Here is an 18713-nt window from a genome sequence, read left to right as displayed (position 1 = left end):
TTAGGGGGGGTATAAACTCTTAATTTACTTTCTAAGCAATAAATCATTTCATTCCATTTGTCCACTAGTCAGGCTATTTGACCAATACTGACTATCTTGTGCAACTTCACAATGAACCCAAGGTCGCTGTCTCTCCTCGGACATACTTGCCTGTTGCCACTTGTCGGACCAGCACTGTATTCAACTTAATGACAGGGCTGAATGTGTGTTTGCTGTCAGCGGTAGATGCCAGAATCTTGCTATGACATCTTAACACCAGTCTGTCATCCTGCTTCTGTAACAATACAAGAATGTCTTCCAGCAGCAATGTGTACAGATCTGGAAGTCAAAGCGGGGAGAAGGTGATTAGCATAGACACTGAGATGTGTTTTATAAACTTTAATACCAATTTGACAGAGAAGATTTATTCCTGTTAAATCTAATACATTTTAAAGATTGGCTTGCTATTGTCTTTCTTAGTTTCATTTTTTAATAATTCATTTTTATATTGTAACACACCAAAGTGTCAGTCTGTGACTGACAAGAAATTTTTAAAAAAACAAAAAACACCAAAACCATGATTCCTCACCAGAGATAGTTTTAAATGGAGTGGTTTAAAGAAAGCTTATTAGAAAGCTCATTAGAATATAAGAATGCTGGAGACAGGACCAAATCATGTCAAACTTTTCTGCTTCGGCCCTCAGTGAATATTTAATGCACTTCACCTAGAATAAAATAACATAAGCGGATCTTCTGCAAAAAGAACAGGGCAGCATCACTCACTCCTATCACTGAAACCCATAAATGGCTGTCTCTTCTCTTTAACCTGAAGGAACTTTAGTTCCTCCACTCTCCCCAAAACTGACGGACATTACACCTACCAATAGTTTTATCTCGATTCACCTTCCAGACCAATGGCCCTTCATGAATCATCTTCCTTTTTGTTAAATCCAAATTCTGCCAAAATAAAGAGAATTACACATGAATTATTTCCAAGCACTAAGTGACTGGATATTCCAGAGAGTCTCTTCAAGAAATTCTTCATATGAAAGAAGCTATTTACCTTCACTATCATTACTGGTATATCTGCCAACTATTGAATATGGAATGAATATGGAATATAGATCAAGTTACAGTAAGCTGCATATAATTTCCTAAGTTAGAGGTATCTTGTAGAAAAACATTCAAGAGTGCTGCCTTCTAAATCTCACACTAAATACATGATAATTGTCTATGAAAACGAAGCTGCAAACATTCGGCCACTAGATTCACAGCCTGTCCCCTAATTTTCCAATGAACAACTAAATGAGGATGGTGCATAGCTTATTTATCTGTAAGACGCCTATGAGTCCCAAGCTCTAGTTCCAAACAAAGTTCTAAGGAATAGCACCCATGAAAAAGTCCAGGCAGTAATTAACCTTGCTCCATATATTAAAAAAAAATTTTTTTAAAGATATATTTCTTCTTTGGGGGGGGAGGGGCAGTGGATGAGGGAGAGAGCCCAAGTAGACTCCCTGCTAAGCACGGAGCCCCATGTGGGACTTGATTTCAGGACCCTGATATCATGACCTGAGCTGAAACCAAGAGATGGATGCTTAACCGACTGAGCCACCCAGGCGCCCCCAAGAACTAATAATTTAGTCAAAGAATCATCTCTTAGTGTAGATAGCTCTAGAAAAATCTCATTTTCTGGAAGTGAAGGGGTTGAGCATATTAAGCATGCTTTTTGGTAAGATGCTATATATCATATAAAACTCTAGTTTAGGGGCGCCTGGGTGGCTCAGTGGGGTAAGACTCTGCCTTTGGCTCAGGTCAAGATCTCAGGGTCCTGGGATCGAGACCCACATCAGGCTCTTTGCTCAGCAGAGATCAGTGATCTCTGTCAAAATAAATAAATAAAATCTTCAAAAAAAAAAGTCTAGTTTACTAGCCACTAAATAAATCTACCAAAACAACCACCTACTGAAACAGTACAAAAAAGACTGAAAATGCTAAGTAGTTCCTTAATACAAAAGCCCCACATGACAGAGATAGCAATTACAAAATACTTTACTATCATTCCTGTAATGGTTTCAACATTTCTGCTTTTGAAGAGCTTCATGAAAAAATTATTACCTTGTTTTACTCAATAGTCTGGAAAGTTCCCAGAGTAAGCACCCCTACTCTCATTCAAACTATAAGAATACAACAAAATTAAACAACTAACGTTCCTTAAGTCCCCTGCAAGTTCCTGTTACAAAAAGTTAGTTTTACACAAAATATTCCTCTAATAAAAGACTAAAGTCATCTTCACATAGACCAGGCGTTGAAAAGGAAGAACAGAATCAGAACTACAATCTATGATAGAAGAACTTCTTCAGCTGATGGATGCCCCTCTGAGATGTTAGTAATCTGCCAGGTATTTAGTAAATTGCATTTTATTAAAATTGCAATTAGACTATCTCTCACCCTGAGCTCTTCCACGTTTGGGTACTCTGACAACTTCAGATTGGAGGTATCCAGACGACGCTGATAGTCTTCTAAACGCTGAAAATTAAGACAAGGTGGAGCCAAGGTTACTGCTTTGGATATCAGAGTTTTCTATACATCTGACCCAGATCGATGTTTTAACTTGTTATTTACAGAGCTCTCTGCAACACTAGACATAACTGACAACTCTTTCTTTCTTTGAGAAAGAACGAGTGAGTACAAGGCGGGTGGAGCAGAGGGAGATGGAGAGAGAAGCTCAAGCAGACTCTGCCCTGAGCACAGAGCCTGACAAGGAGCTCAATCCTGGGACCCTGAGATCACGACCTGAGCTGAAACCAAGAGTTGGCACTCAACCAACTGTACCACCCAGACACCCTACAGCTCACTCTTAATCAAACCACCCCCCTTTCCCTGGCTTTGGAGACATCACACCCTTTTAGTCTTTCTCTTCCCTTTTTGGATGTTCTTACTCAATCTGCTTTTCAAACTCACTGACTTCTAACTTAGCTTATGGTTATGTTTTGAATATTTAAGTATGGACATGGTACAAAATTTGGAAAGTAATATAAGGTGCACAGTGAAAATGAAGTCTCCCTCCAGTCCTGTCCTCTTGCCTCTCTACCCCCAATTTTCTCTAAAGAAACAATCCCTAATACTCATTTCTTAGGTAGTTTATGAGAAAAATTCTAAGCAAACAGAATATGTGCATATATGTAAGTATACTTGTCTCTGTACATGTTGTGTGCATATATATCCTTTTAAAAAAGATAGGATAGCAAAATATATTAATACATGTACTACTCATATGGTAAGACGATCACATACACACCTGTGTATGTGTGTATCTCTCAATAAATCTTGGCGACTGCTCTACATTAACACATACAGAGAGAACTCACTCTTTAAGTGGCATGTGGCATTCAGCCCTATGAATGAACTACAGTCTATCTAACTACACTTTACTGATGGACATGAAAGTTACTTCCAATCTTCTCCCATAACAAATAAATACTGGGATAGCATGGTTTTAAAACATATATTTTTATAGATATGTGCAGATACACCTGTAAGATAAATTTCTAAAGAAATAACGATTAGATTTAAGTATATGTGTATTTTCTCCAAGATTATAAAAATGTCCAAGTATACAGAAAAGTCTGAAAGTGTATAGTGAGCACCTATACACCCACACTTCCATTCTGGGTCGTATTTGATATATTTGTTCTTATCACAGGTCTGTTCATTCCTCTGGCTATCCACCAATCCACCACACATTTTGAATGCATTACAAAATAACTTACAAATGGAAGCACACTTTACCTTTAAACATTTTAGTGTTCAGATCATTAACAAGAGTTCGATATTTATTAACAGTTGTTTTTAAAATAAAATTTACATACAGTGAACTGTATGTATTTTAAGTGAACCTTTCCGAAACAAGTTACCATATATGCATGCGCCTGTGCAATCAAACTCCTAGCAAGACACGAAGAATTACCATCACCACAGAACGTTTCCTCATGCTTCTTCCTAGTCACTATCTGTTCCCACATGCCCAGTGACAACCACTTTTCTGACCTTTTTTCCCACCACTGATTAGTCTGTTCTAGAAGTTCACAGAGATACAATTATGTATCTATATACACACACACTCTTGTCTGCTTTCATTCAGCACGTTTGTGAGATGCAATTGTGTTGTGTCTATCAGTAGTTCATTCCCTTTTATTGCTGGAATTTATTATACTAGTTTATGGCTATACCCTCAGTTGCTTTACGCTAGAAACATACAAGTCTGTGAGCACAGATCTCCCTTTCTCCTGGGTAGATTACCAGAACAAAATCACTGAGTCAAAGGGCAATGTATGAATATGTGCATTTTTAATTTAGCTACAAAATGCATTCTGGGGTTTTATCATTTTACACTCCAAACCACACATCTGAAAGCTCCTGATTTCCCACAGCCTCATCAACAGAGCTGTCATCACTTGGTTCCTAAGAAATTATATCCAGGTCCAGGGACCCCATTATTTGTATATATGCTCACAATCTTACATTTTTCTCTTCGGCACAGTCCTCTTACAGGTGGATCCATAGAGCCAAACGCATAACAACATTTTCACCTCCTAACCAAAACCTAACTCTGCATCTGCCCCACAAATCTGGGGCTTCTTCCCTCAGCCCGTCCACCCAAACGTGTAAGCCAGAGAGCTGGGACTTATTGCTACCATCACTTCTCTTCAAATCCTTCTCTAAATCAGTCACCACATCCTATCAATTACCTTCTAAAGACTTCTCCAATTCTTGCGTCTCTTGAGCCACTACCATCTGCCCTGACCTGCTGCAACAGACTAGACTGAGCTCTTTCACCCCCTTTCTGTCCCCTTCAACTCATTCTCCATAGACTGGTGCGAGTGGTACTTAAATGGCAAAAACAAAAAACAACAACAAAAAAAACGAACACACCACTCTGCTTAAATGTCTATAATGAATTCCTACTGCTTTCAACATCAAAATCTTTAACACTGTCCACAGTAGGACCCTGTATGACTTGATCCCTGACCTACTGTACCTTATTTCACACTACTCTGAGTATGGTTTTTAGGCATGATCCACACTCACCTAATCTTTCAGCTCCTCAAACAGGCCATGCTTCCTTTTTACCCCAGGACTTTTGTATATGCTGTTCCCTCTACTTATAAGGTTGTTCCCTACCACATTCTTCTGATTTCCATTCATTTTTCAGAGCTTGGCTTAAACGTCAATTCCTGAAGAAAGTTTCCTCCAATGGCCACCACCTGACATCCTCAAACCAGGCTCGCCCCATACCCCCCACACTGGTACATCTTTTCCTGGCGTCCCCCAATTCTCCTTCATAGCAGCTATCACAGCTCACATAAAATACTTGCACTAAAATCTGCTCAATACTTTCTATCCTGCTAGAAAATAAGCTCAGTGTGGGCACTTACTTTATTTACTTAAGCACCCTATGTCCTGCACTCAGGACCCACTCACCATACAGATGCTCTAGAAATATTTGTTGAATGGGTAGACGAGTGAGAGAGCAAACAAGCAGCTGGAGATGCTCAAAAAGCCAAATACAAGTCTGATGCTCTACACAAATGGGTCTGGACCCACCTACTACATGAACAGCTACCAAATGCCCCATCTGTCAATCATGTAACGGTAATTCAATTATTATTTCACAGATTCCAGTGACTTACTTAACACTAAACTTAATACTAACTTAGTACTAACTTATTGCTAACTTAATACTCTCACTATGTTAATACTAACTTAATACTTTCAGTATGTTACCCTGTATCTTCTTGCTTTCCCCCTTCTTACCTGTTTGTTTTCTGCCTCCTTGACAGCCTGATTTACATAATTTAAGATCTGACGACAGTGATCTGCAGCTTTCTTCACCTTCTCCCTTTCCATTGGCAATTCTGAGCATGGCAGCAGGGTGGGGCAGGGGTGGGGGCGGAATCCAGATGTAAAACAAAGGAAATCAGAAAGGAACATAAATATAAATACATATGTACGTGAGATATCATTTTATGTCACCAGTTAGAAGAATATACTATGACCTTGAATATTTTTATACGGGGTTAAAATCTATGGCAGAATCCCAATTCAGATAATCTTTGGACAGATGAGACATCTTATGACAGTACATTAACACACAAATACTCACCTTTAAAAAGAAGCCATTGTATAGAATCCCAAGTTCAAGAAGCTAGGCTTTAAGTCAAGTACCAGACCCCCAGGGAGTGGGTCTCATTCACATTATAACTTACATGAATGGGGCCCCTTCTCCACCTAGAATCTCTCCTGATGCAGAGCCTATGTGATTATGTCTAGTGGACCTGATAAGCAGTAATTTTTTAATGATAACACAATTCAAAAGAACTCCAGAATAAGTCTCTTTGAACTTGAGATTACATTACTTTATTTATTTATTTGAGAGAGAGAGAGAGAGCAGCATGAGGAGCAGAAGGAGAGGGAGAAGCAGACTCCTCTCTGAGCAAGGAGCCCAGTGCAGGGCTTGATCCCAGGACCCTGGGATCATGACCTGAGCTGAAGGCAAACACTTAACCAAGTGAGCTACCCACATGCCCCTTGAGATTACATTTAAGGAAAGAAAATAGATTATAGCATTTGTATCATTAAAAGATGAAATTCACCAGAATGTGTTGAGATTACACTGAGGCCTACAACGTAAAGAATGCCAAAACTAGAATATTTAAAACTACAATCCTCTGAACAGCAGCCTACCTCTACCTCAACAGGTATATTAAAGTATAAAAATTAATGTGTAGGAGTATTTTCAAATTCTCAGGTGTAAGAAACAGGAGTTTGATTGCATTAAATTATGAATGAGAACTGAGTATGAGACCCTGAAGCGCAGCTGAGAAACTCGGATTCATTTCCCAGTTCGAAACAGGAGAGCGGGGGTGACACATGCTGGTCGGGCTTAATGAAGCGCATATACAGTCACAGAGCGGCTCTGCAGCCAGAATAAGACTTCTTCAAAGCAAACATGACATTCCTATACGCTATAGGAAGAACCATACACAACGTGCACTTAGTCTGGAAAGTGCCAGAGAGCCAACACGGCGCCCCTGAGGAGCTAAATTGCTCTCCACCACAACTACTTAATTCTCCTCGTTATAGGGGAAAAGCAGTCAGGGACAATTTATCAACCAATGAGCATGACTATGTTCCAACCAAACTTTTTACAAAAATAGGTGATGAGCCAGATTTGGCCCGTGATTTGTAGTTTGTCAAACGCTGTATTTAATGTGCTTCTAATGGAGCACATTAAATCAAACAGCCTCATGAAGACTAGATTGGATCTTGTTAGAAAATGCTGCCAGACTCTGGAAATTGAACCCTTCAGCACCGGGATGCAGCGAGAGATTATTTAGCAGGACATGGGGTTTTCTGTTTTGTTCCTAAGCTTTTTAATTTCAGTGAGAATGCAATACCTGTGTATTTGGCAATATTATCCAACAGAAGAGGGTACTTGGTAAGTCTCTGCATTTGGGTAGGAATGATATCCTTCAGCTGCAGACGACGACACAGAGGATTACTCTCAGCATCCTAAAATTAAAATAAAATAAGTGAATTTGTGATCCTTATTAGGACTATAGTTACCCATCACATGCCATCTATTCCTCACGGATGGATCTACAACCGTTCTGACTTAAAAGAAGACTAAATCAAGACTTAAAACTTAATCAAGGCTTAAATCAAGACTTAAAACAGTAAGGTATACCATGGCACCCCTATATTTCTGCTTTCTCCTTTACTCACATAATGGGGATGGGGAGCCTTTATCACTAAGCCAGTGGCTTCCTTCTTACCTGTCTAAGCAAAAATTGAGAACATCCATAACCAACGCTAAGAATTGCTTGCTTGAGATAACACAGTTTTATCTTCACACATTCATTTTCCTCTGATTGGCATTCCTACCAAAAGTTAGTCGGCTGATTTGTTACTTGCCATTCCAAGGAGGTACAACGGATTATTAGGCTGGATGTACCCCAGCTCATCTCTAACAGGGGGTCTTCAAACTTTAGTAAAGTACCAGGCAATAAATACTTGAGGCTTTGCATGCCATACATCTTTGTCACAACTACTCAGCTCTGCTGTTTTAGCATGAAGACAGCCACAGACAGTAAGTAAATGAATGAATGTGGCCGTGTGCAGTGAAGAGTTCTGAGATGGCCTTCTCGATTCCCACTCTCCAATGGGAATCACCCTGTATAATCACCTCCCCCAGAATGTGGACAGAACCTGTGAACATGATAGGTTATCACTCATCTGATTAGGTTACTATCAGTTAACTCTGTGTTGATCAGAAAGGAAAGTGTTTCCTAGGTGAGTCTAACTTAATGAGAGGAGCCCTCACAAGAAAGCTGCCAGAGAGACACAATCCTTCTGGCTTGTGAGAAAGGAAATGACTCTCTTGTAAACTGCCTGCGGGGCCACGTGAGAGAGATACGGACATTCTCTAGGAGCTGAGAGCAGTTTCCAGCCAACGACAAGACAGCCGTCTTGTTTATACACTTACAAGGACATGAAATCTGTGAACTACCGGGGAGCTTAGAAGAGGACCCCAAGTCTCAGAGGGGAACTGCAGCTCCAGCTGACCCCTTCCTTTCAGCCCTGTGCAGGCATGAAGGGAGGACCCAGTCAAACAGTATCTATACCTCTAAACCACAAGAACTGTGACATAATACGTTTGCATTAAGTTGCTACATTTGTGGTAACTTGTTCTACCACAGTAAAAACTACACTGTGTTCCAATAAAACCCTACAAAAACAGGCAAGAGGCTGGATAGGAACTGTGGGCCACAGTTTACTGACCCTTGATAGATACCAATACCTACACCTCAATAAGCATGACTGCTGGCACACTCTTCTCCAGGCTAGTTATGAGCCCATTCTCATGTTCTGACCACATTATTGTAACAGCTTACATGGGACATTTCCTGACAGTATCTCCACGGCAAGGCGGACTTCTCTGTCAAGTATTTTAACCCTGACATATACTCTTTATTATTTACCATTGCAAAATAACCCTTATACTCTCCAGGAATTTTAAGAGCTAACGTATGGCTTTAAAGAGGGTTAACATAATCCTTGTAAGAATCTTAGTCTTAGAATTCCCCCAGTTTATTCTCTATCTCATTAAAAAAAAAAAAAAAAGTTCTTTTTTTTTCTTTCATGACTCACTCAACTCACTTGCACAAAGGTCTGGAATCGAGAATCCTTTTTCTGACGAGACTTGATCATTTCCAGGGCGAAAGGTTGGTTACTGCAAAAGGTAGCAGCAGCGTGCTTCAACTTGTCCTCCCCTGGTCCACTGAACTGTGCCAAGAATGCAAAGAACACAACAAAGAATGGCAGACTGAGCTTATGTAAGGCCAGGCAAAGTGAGAGACAACCATGATCCTTTCAATCTTCCACTAAGTGCTCTCAAGTGACAAGAAACGGAGACCTACATATCTCTGTGAACTATCAGTGTTTTTCCATTAAGAAGGTCAGATGCTGACACAACCAGACCTTTTCTGATCACATTCCAATGTTTTCCTGCTCACAGCCTCCCACAACTAATTACCTCTCCAGTCTAGACCTCTTCTAAATTAAACAAAAGAAAAGTTAACACTGGGCGAATAGGAGACACAAAAGGCTTAAGGACTGAGATTAATATTTGATTTTCTTAGAATCTGACAGCTTCACAAAAGTTACTAACAGCTCCAGGAAGAAAATCAGTGGGATTCTAATTGATGCTTTACTGTATCATACTACAGATTTTCTGTTTCAGGGTCACCTGGGTGGCTCAGTCGGTTGAGTATCCAACTCTTGGTTTTGGGTCAACTCATGATCTCAGGGTCCTGGGATCAAGATCCAAGTCAGGCTCCATGCTCAGTGCAGAGTCTGCTCAAGATTCTCTCTCTCTCTCCCCCACACCCCACTCATGCTCTCCCTCTCTCGAAAAAGGATAGATAGATAAATCTTTAAAAAAAAAAATCTATTTCAAGTTGAGTAGTGTGCTACCCACCAAAGAGAACTCAGTTACAACTTTCACTTCTATGCTGAGATCAAGAAACAAAATGAGCCACACTATCACCAAGTAGCCATAGAGTAAGCTAGGTTTTTTAAGGAAGTTAAATCTCCTTAATAACAATAATGCCAGATGGGCCTCGAGAAGATGCCTTGGAAAGCCGAAAAAATGCAAGATGAGAGCGGACTGTGATCCCCAGATCCTTCCTATGAGGCTGAGAGAAGATCTCCTATGTGATTAGCAGATTCTCAGCCATAATCTTAACATCAACAAAAGAAGTATTTTGAACATTGTTTTCGTCAATTTTCTAGTATTCTATCTTATAAAAAGTTATCATTGTACAGTTACCAAAATCTGTGGCATTTCCTCAAGCAATCTGCATAATGAAGTCAATTTCCGTGGGCATATCTGAACAGTTCCTGTGCAACCTGTGTTAACTTTCTGAGAACCATGTCATATGCTTCACCATTACTCACAGCCTTAACTACAGTACCTTCATTAAAATTTTGGATCAAACCGGGGCACCTGGGTGCCTCGGGTTAAGCTTCTGCCTTCAGCTCAGGTCATGATCTCAGGGTCCTGGGATCGAGCCCCACATCAGGCTCTCTGCTTGGCAGAAAGCCTGCTTCCCCCGCCCCCTCTGCCTGTCTCTCTGCCGACTTGTGATCTCTCTCTGTGTCAAATAAATAAATAAATAAAATCTTAAAAAAATTTTTTCGTTTTGGATCAGACCCACTTTCCCCTGGGAAAATTTTCTATACATCCTAGTGTGGGTCTCTCTATTGTATTTTCCCATAAGAACCTGCACTCTCCCTTTCTTTAACTCTTATCACACTTGAAGGGACCAAAGACTGTCTTCCTGCTGGTTCTAAGTGCCACCCAGGCACGTGGCTCCTGCCATGTCTGCTGTGATTGCCCCCATCTCCCAAGCACCTTGAACAGTGTACACACCACGGGGTACATTCTCAAACAGTCAGACAGAAGAACAGAATGGGACAAACAGCTATGGCAGTCTTGGAGCTCTTTCCTTACACTGTGAAAAAGATTAAGTACTTCTCACTTTCCTACTTTTGTGATGGTAGCTCTGGATCTACAACTGTTTAATGTTTTACAGCAGAATTCTGAAATTTGGACAAGAGAAGACAGTGAAAATTCTATGTTAGTTAAGTTATTTTTATCAAGATTCATTTCACTCTCTATTCATTAAAACACAGAGATTAATATCCTGAATTTGATGAAAAAAGAGAACTTAGTTCAAACGAGCACTTATTAAAAAATATTAACAAAAAAAAGATACTAACTCCAAGAATACATACTTAGACCCCTTTCATCTTTACAGTAGCTTTGCAAAATGGATGAGTTTGCATATTTGGAAAGATTAGTTACTCAACCTTGAATCTGATCTTCCAGTGTCTATAGAAACATTAAAATGAAATAGCCAATTTCCTTACCCAGATCAGCAAGTCTTCCCCAATCTGATCAATAACTGAGGTCTCATTCCTCTTTCGAACAGCCTTCATTTGCTCATTCAATCCAACTAAGCGAGGGGCGGGGGGAGACAACGGAAAAATAATTAAGCATACACTCATTTTGGTCTGTATTACTGTCTGTACTGAGAAACCAAAATTTTCCAAAAAAAGGATTTTCATAGTAGTTTAGATGCCTCTAATCTCTTTAAATACAAATCTGAACACAATTCTTATGCATACAGATATCTGTGAGCTCTATCTGAAAAACAGATGCCAAAGTATAAAACAACGTGGAAACCAGCACATTACATACAGTATAGCTACGTCAAATACGTGTTTAACTTCAAGACCCCATTATAACTATGCTCCTAAAGAAATCTGACTAGAACAGGTGATTCTGTCCACTGTTCCTCTCAAAATGTTTATGTGCACAGGCAGTGGATATAATCAACCTGAACTTGTCAACGCATGCTGGTGAAGCCTAAGATCACCCACAAAGACATAAAAGGCACCAATTTGGTAGGCAGGTGTTGGCAGGTGGTGACGGCATCCTTGATGAGAGAAAGCTTGAGAATTAAGGATCACAGAGAAGCAGTGACTTAGAGAGGAACTGTGTCTATGAAGTCTGAGATGACTATAACCATGGAAAGCCAGTAAGGTAGAATTTTTATGTATTTACTCAAGCATTTCGAGTGACAACAAAAGAATTCCTGAAAATTACCCCATGGTGAAATTACACACTGTCTATTACATATACGACACATACACATACACACACACACAAATTATATGAGATATGTATATATATTTAAAAACATATACACTGTAATTGATAAGAAATTTCCACAGGTAATTTTAACTATTCATACTTTTCATCTTAGACATTAAGTTTAGACCCTAAGTCCTGTGGTAACAATTTATATACAAAAGGCTGACAGTGCCAGTGGGTGTCTAGGGAGGGAGGTATTCAACCATCTGATCACTTCTTTATGTTATGTGTTCACATATAATTATATAATTTCAGGAATGCTAACATGAATACCCTTAGAAGATTTTATTGTTATGGTGCTTTTATATACTCACAATCCTTCCTCTATTAAAAATATTAGGGACAAAGATGAGAGTCGATTTTTCTTACTATGAAGTTGAAGAATATCTTCCAAGTTGGAAAAAATTTTCCGTAGTTCTGAAGGTGACAGAATTCCTTCTCTAGATACTCGTTGATAGAATACTTGATCAAGAACCTTCAGTGTTCGAACATGAGCTCTTTCAGTGTAGAACAGTTCTAAGCAAAAAAAAAAAAAAAAAAAGGAAATATGAAATATTACCTCATTTAAAGTAATTCCATGAGACCAAACACAGGCTTTAGCTGGAATTAAGCAGCAAATGAGCTCTATAATAATTATTTATAGTTTTGAAAGGATGTAGTATCTCTCATGTCACTTTCTTGATTCCACGAGACCCTCCTGCATACTGGTTCTAAAAGTTGAATGTTGGCAAATGAAAAATATCATTCAAAACTATTCTGGGGGCACCTGGGTGGCTCAGGTCATGATCCCTGGGATGGAGTCCCACATTGGGCTCCCTGCTTAGGGGAGAGTCTGCTTCCCCCTTACCTTCAGCCCCTCCCCCAACTCCTGCTTTCCTGCTCTCTCTCAAATGAATAAATCTTTAAAACAAGAAACCCCGGGGTGCCTGGGTGGCTCAGTGGGTTAAAGTCTCTGCCTTTGGCTCAGGTCATAGGGCTCTCTGCTCAGCAGGGAGCCTGCTTCCTCCTCTTTCTCTGCCTGCCTCTCTGCCTACTTGTGATCTCTGTCTGTCAAATAAATAAATAAAAAATCTTAAAAAAAAAACAAAACCCCAAAACTATTCTGTATATTAAAGTTGACAACGTGCTGCAAAAACCTGTCTTTTCACAATACTACCCATCAATCACAGCTACAACATCAGAAAGCTGTAAGCCCAAACAGCATATACCCTTTTCAGTTGAGCCCTCTTCAGAAAGAACAGTACTTCTGGTTATCTAATTTGCCTATAAACCCTCATTTCTGAGGCCAGACTTATTATTTCACTAGCCTCAAAGTTACTAGACACAGGAAAGGTATTTTTTTTTTTAAGATTTTTTTAATTTATTGTTTTTATAGAGAGAGACACAGCGAGAGAAAGAACACAGGCAGGGGGGTGGGAAAGGGAGAACAGGCTTCCCACGGAGCAAGAAGCCCAAGGTGGGGCTTGATCCCAGGACCCTGGAATCATGACCTGAGCCAAAGGCAGATGCCTACCGACTGAGCTTCCCAGGCGCCCCAGGAAGAGTATTTATTTAAATAGCATCCTGAAGACAGCGTCCATGTCACCCACATCTCTGTCACATATACGCTAGGGTAAAATAACACTGCAGTAGGATAAAGGGACACCTGGATCCCAGTTTTCTCCCTATCACTTATCAGCTAGCTGTATGCTCTTGATTAATTCAATCAATGACCCTGAGCCTGAGCTTCCTCATTTATAATCTGTGCATGAAAATAACTTAGCATGAAAGTAAAGCGACAGACCAAGGTTGTCTTAATGACTGGTCAGGATCCATAACGGTATGAATCTTAAATATCCTGAGAGCTAAACACCTTTTCCTCTTAAATCATTATTAAGAATCACAGAATCATTTGCATATTTTGAGTTGGAAAGCTCAAGGATCATCTATCTAGTTTAATTTCTCTTTGTATAGAACAAGAGGCTTGCAGAAATTTTGAAGCAAACTGCAAAGCTCAGGGGCTTGTTTTAGTCTAATAAAACTCAACTGTATGTGAACAATAATTAAACTCACCATTAATTACTTCCTGTCTTTTGATCTCAGAAGGCTTTAGTCCCAGTAACACTTCTCGACTAACAAGCTGTTGCCAATTCGGTGGATCTGTCTCTAAGTCATTTTCAAACTGTTCATCCTCACTTTGACTTTCTCCAAAAGCTATGCTGTCAAACCTGATGGAAAAAAAAAAAAACGATGAATTCTATTTGAGGACATCAGATAGACAATGGGAAATAGCACAGGTTTTTATATTAAAGTACATAAGTCATATTTCTGAAGTAGTACTTAGCATAGGGCCAAAACATCTCCGTCTCCTGCCAAATGACTTACATGTGTCATATATACCTCTATAAATATCCTTTGAATGATTTGTGTTTATTAAGAATTTTCTTTTATATTATCTAACAGATTTGTGTACATGTTCTCTTTTCCTTTAAAACTAGGATGTTTCAGAACAAAGATATATTTTTTAAAATATGCCTCTAATGAAAGCTACTTTAGGATTACTCACTTTCGAAAGGGCTTTGGTGTCCCATGTTCAGTCACCCTAAAACAATGGAGAACAAACGAATTAACACGAAAAGAAAATGGTAATCAAGAAATTTATGCCAACGGTCCCGAACACAAAAGAAGACATACAGATATCCAGCATCACTCCTCATCGGGGAAATGCAAATCAAAAGCACAATGAGATATCACCCTGTCAGAAAGGCTAGTATCAAAAAGACAAGAAATAACAAATGTCAGTCAAAATGTGGAGAAAAAGGAGCCTGTGTGCACTGTTGGAGGGAATGTAAACTGGTACAGCCACTGTGGGAAACAGTACAGAGGCTCTTCAAAAAATTAAAAATAGAAATACTATACAATCTAGTAAGTCCACTACTGGATATTTACCCAGAGAAAACTAAAGCACTAATTTCAAAAGATATATGCACCCCCAAATTTATTACAGCATGGTTTACAATAGCCAAGGAAGGAACTTCAGTGTTCTTAACCTCCCCTGCCCCCAAAGATACCACTGAATTACCTTTCTACTTCCCACTCCTCCTCCTGCACTTGGTCTAGGGGAGGAGGTGGAAAATCAAAGACGGTATTGGGAGTCCGAGGGGTACTGTCCACACAGTCTCCAGACGCTGCTGTTTCTCCAGCTTGTTTTGATCCTGAGAAGATAAAATTTGGACACTCTGATGGTGTTAATGAAGATAATGATTCCCCCCAAAAAATTCCCCAAAGAGAACTTCAGACTATCCACAGCCACATTCTTATTTAAACAACTGCATGTTAGCCACAACCAAAATTCCATTATACAACATTCTAAAATGCCCTAATAAAACCACCATGAATATAATTTTTAAGCAACTTTAAAAAAATCAACACACTGGAGTGCCTGGGTGGCTCAGTCGGTTAAGCCTCAGACTTGGTTTCGGTTCAGGACATGATCTCAGGGTCGTAAGGCTGAGCCCAGCGTGGAGTGCTACACTGGGCATGGAGTTAGCTTGAGAGTCCCTCCCTCTCCCCCGACTCTTCCCCCTATGCGCATGCACATGCACATGCACTCACTCTCTCTCAAATAAATAAATAAATAAATAAATAAATAAAATCTTTAAACATCAACATAAGAATGGAAACAACTCAGAAGAGCATATGATGAGGAAAAACATTTCTATTCCCTGTGCCAACCTTCTTTATCTAAATTTTGCTTATTATGGTGGTCTAATTCAAAATAATAACCTCATAATTCTTTTTCTTAATTTACTATCTTTAGGTAATATCTATTTCTTCCTCCTCTGAGGATTCTGCCCACTTATACTTCCCACCTTCACTTTCCTCCATTTCTTCCCAGTGTTTAATGATATTATTATTCCCAGTTGGATTAATGCTTACTACCTAAGTTTAAATGACAGAGTTTTATCTATACTTGCTCCATAAAGGAGTTAACTCTCTTCTACATCAAATTAGGTATTTAATATCCATATCCTTCCATTTATTTTTTTTATTTTTTTTTAAAGATTTTATTTATTTATTTGACAGAGAGAAATTACAAGTACACTGAGAGGCAGGCAGAGAGAGAGAGAAGGAAGCAGGCTCCCTGCTGAGCAGAGACCCCGATGCAGGACTCGATCCCAGGACCCTGAGACCATGACCCGAGCCGAAGGCAGCGGCTTAACCCACTGAGCCACCCAGGGGCCCCCATATCCTTCCATTTAATTGTATTTTTTTCCATCTACCTTTCAGTTCTTTCCACCACTTTTTACTTGTGTCATTAGGAGGACTTTTTACATTTCTATGATCTGTGGCCACAACTAAATATTCTGTGCCTTGCCTATGTGGTTGATTCTGAAAGTCTAAAAACCCAGAGTGCTTGCATGACTACTGCCAGTCTACATATGGTCATACACAAAATACAACACAGAATTTATTACACACACATATTATTCCTGCCAGGTCAAGAGGTATGTTAGTTAGGATTATGTTTCCTTTTCTGCTGGTCCAATGATGCAACTCTTGGGTCACTTGAAATAGAAAGTTCATTCTATCAAGGTCAAATACGCCATCAGTTATTTCAAGATTATGCCACTTTTTATTCTGTTTTACATTTCTTCCTTTCCTCACATCCCCCGTCCTCCCTTCCCTCCTTCCTTCCTTGTATGGTGGCCAAAGCTGAGTAATCTCCAAAGGTATATTTTGTTTCACATTTAAATCATGACTTAGCTTTCAAGTCTCAGATTTCTGCATTTGGTACATCATACTACAAAACTGCTTTAAAACCCCTTTTTCTTATTCCCTAGTCCTTGTGTTCATATTTGGAGTAGTTGCTCCCTTGGACCTAACTATTGTCCAAGACCTGCCTGCCCTTCACCACTTTCCTGGGATGTTTCCACTATTTCCTGAACCCCGTAACATCTTCTTCCTTCATTTCTCTCTCATTTTGTTGGAGTGTGTGTCTTCAAATCATGTTCAAGGAAATAGTGCATTTCAGTTAACATTTGAATCCTGGCATATCTGAAAATGTCTTTGTATCTTCCTTCATTTATGATGGGTAATTTGGATGGACACAGAATTCTAAGTTCAATAATTTCCTCCCAGTAAGTTGCAGGGCCTGGCTTCCTTGTATTCTAGCCCCTGGTATGAGAATGAGAAATAAGATGCGGCATAATTCCCATTTTTCTTCCCTTTAAAGCTTTCAGGGCTCTCTATCTCTGGTGCATCGAAATTTCCAGAGATAGTCTAGGTATGGCTCTTGTTCTTATTACTTGTCTGAATACAAGTCTTCCCTTTAAGATGGTTTCTTCTATCATTTCTCCAACTGCCTCTCCTCCATGTCCTCTGCTGATCTTTCATCAAAGAGACAGACATTGGACCTTTCAAGTGGCTCGCTACACAACTCTTTTCTCTCCTATTTCTATCTCTCAACATTTCTGACATACGTTCTCAAATATCTCCTTGACTTTATTTTTAGGGGCTTTATTATTTTTTTTTTTTAACTCTTGGCAGCTGTGGTGGTTTGAAAATATGTGCACAAATTCTTTGCTACTCCTCCCTCCCTTCAGGGGCAGAGCCCAATTCCTCCCTGCGTGAGCGTGAGCTAGATTTAGGGGCTGCTTCTAACTTGCTGAAGTGAAAATGTGCGCCCACAGACACGAAGTCATTGAAGGTATGGGGGCTCCTTTCTTGCTCTCTCTTTTGGATGACTTTGGGGTAAGTCGGCTACCAGGGCATCATGGAACATTCAAGCAGTTCTACAGAGAAGCCCATATGGTGAGGAGTCAAGGCCTCCAGGAAGGAGCCAAGCCTCTCTACCACCAGCCACCTACGTAAGCACAGAAGCACGTCTCTGGCCCCAGCTGAGTTTTTGGATGACTGACTGACATCTTGACTGCAATCACAGGACAGACAGAACTGCCCAGCCAAGATGCTCTCATGTTCCTCAGCCACCAAAAATGTGAACTATTAAGTGTTTTTTGGGTTAAGTTACAAAGTTTTGAGGTAGTTTATCAGAAATCAGTTAATAACAAATACAGTAGTTAATGTATTGTATTATATTGTATTGTATTATAGTAACAGTTATATTAAGACATTTATTTTTGGTCTCTGAATATTTTTTTTCATAGCATTATTATTCTTGTTTCACAGATATAATAATTTTTAAAATTTCCCCAAGTATACTGTCTAATTTAGAGGTTACTTTTTTTAAGTTCTTGTCTTTTACCCAAATTATTGTTTTCTGCTAGGGGCAGTTTTCCTGTTTATTTTGTATTCTCTTTTTTATGTCATTAATAAGCTTGGCATTATGTATTATCTTAGGTATTGATTCTAACAAGCAAATTTTGCCTTGAGTGAGTCATACCATTCCTATCTGAGAATGCAAGACTGGGAAGCTGCTGGGGCTTTCCTTTGCAGCTGTATGAAGTTCGTCCAT

The 18713-nt window shown here is 39.5% G+C and overlaps 1 protein-coding gene across 5 annotated transcripts in view; it reads right to left on the bottom strand.

The window, feature by feature from the left end:
• The window catches only part of ARHGEF12 (Rho guanine nucleotide exchange factor 12), a 144314-nt gene that overhangs the window by 11958 nt on the left and 113643 nt on the right, over positions 1–18713 (bottom strand). For all 5 annotated transcript variants that reach the window (XM_059183432.1, XM_059183434.1, XM_059183445.1 and 2 more), the window contains 11 exons: positions 15321–15453; positions 14805–14840; positions 14312–14466; positions 12629–12775; positions 11473–11558; positions 9199–9324; positions 7437–7551; positions 5794–5894; positions 2428–2505; positions 861–936; positions 151–318 (listed from right to left, as the gene is read on the bottom strand). In XM_059183432.1, the coding sequence (XP_059039415.1) occupies positions 151–318; positions 861–936; positions 2428–2505; positions 5794–5894; positions 7437–7551; positions 9199–9324; positions 11473–11558; positions 12629–12775; positions 14312–14466; positions 14805–14840; positions 15321–15453 (1221 nt within the window). The remainder of the gene's footprint in view (positions 1–150; positions 319–860; positions 937–2427; positions 2506–5793; positions 5895–7436; positions 7552–9198; positions 9325–11472; positions 11559–12628; positions 12776–14311; positions 14467–14804; positions 14841–15320; positions 15454–18713) is intronic.

The sequence above is a fragment of the Mustela lutreola genome, chromosome 1 (genome assembly GCF_030435805.1).
Source record: "Mustela lutreola isolate mMusLut2 chromosome 1, mMusLut2.pri, whole genome shotgun sequence".
NCBI classification, from domain to species: domain Eukaryota; kingdom Metazoa; phylum Chordata; class Mammalia; order Carnivora; family Mustelidae; genus Mustela; species Mustela lutreola.
The sequence above is the reverse complement of the archived record's forward strand: the minus strand, read 5'-3'. Positions and strand labels throughout refer to the sequence as shown.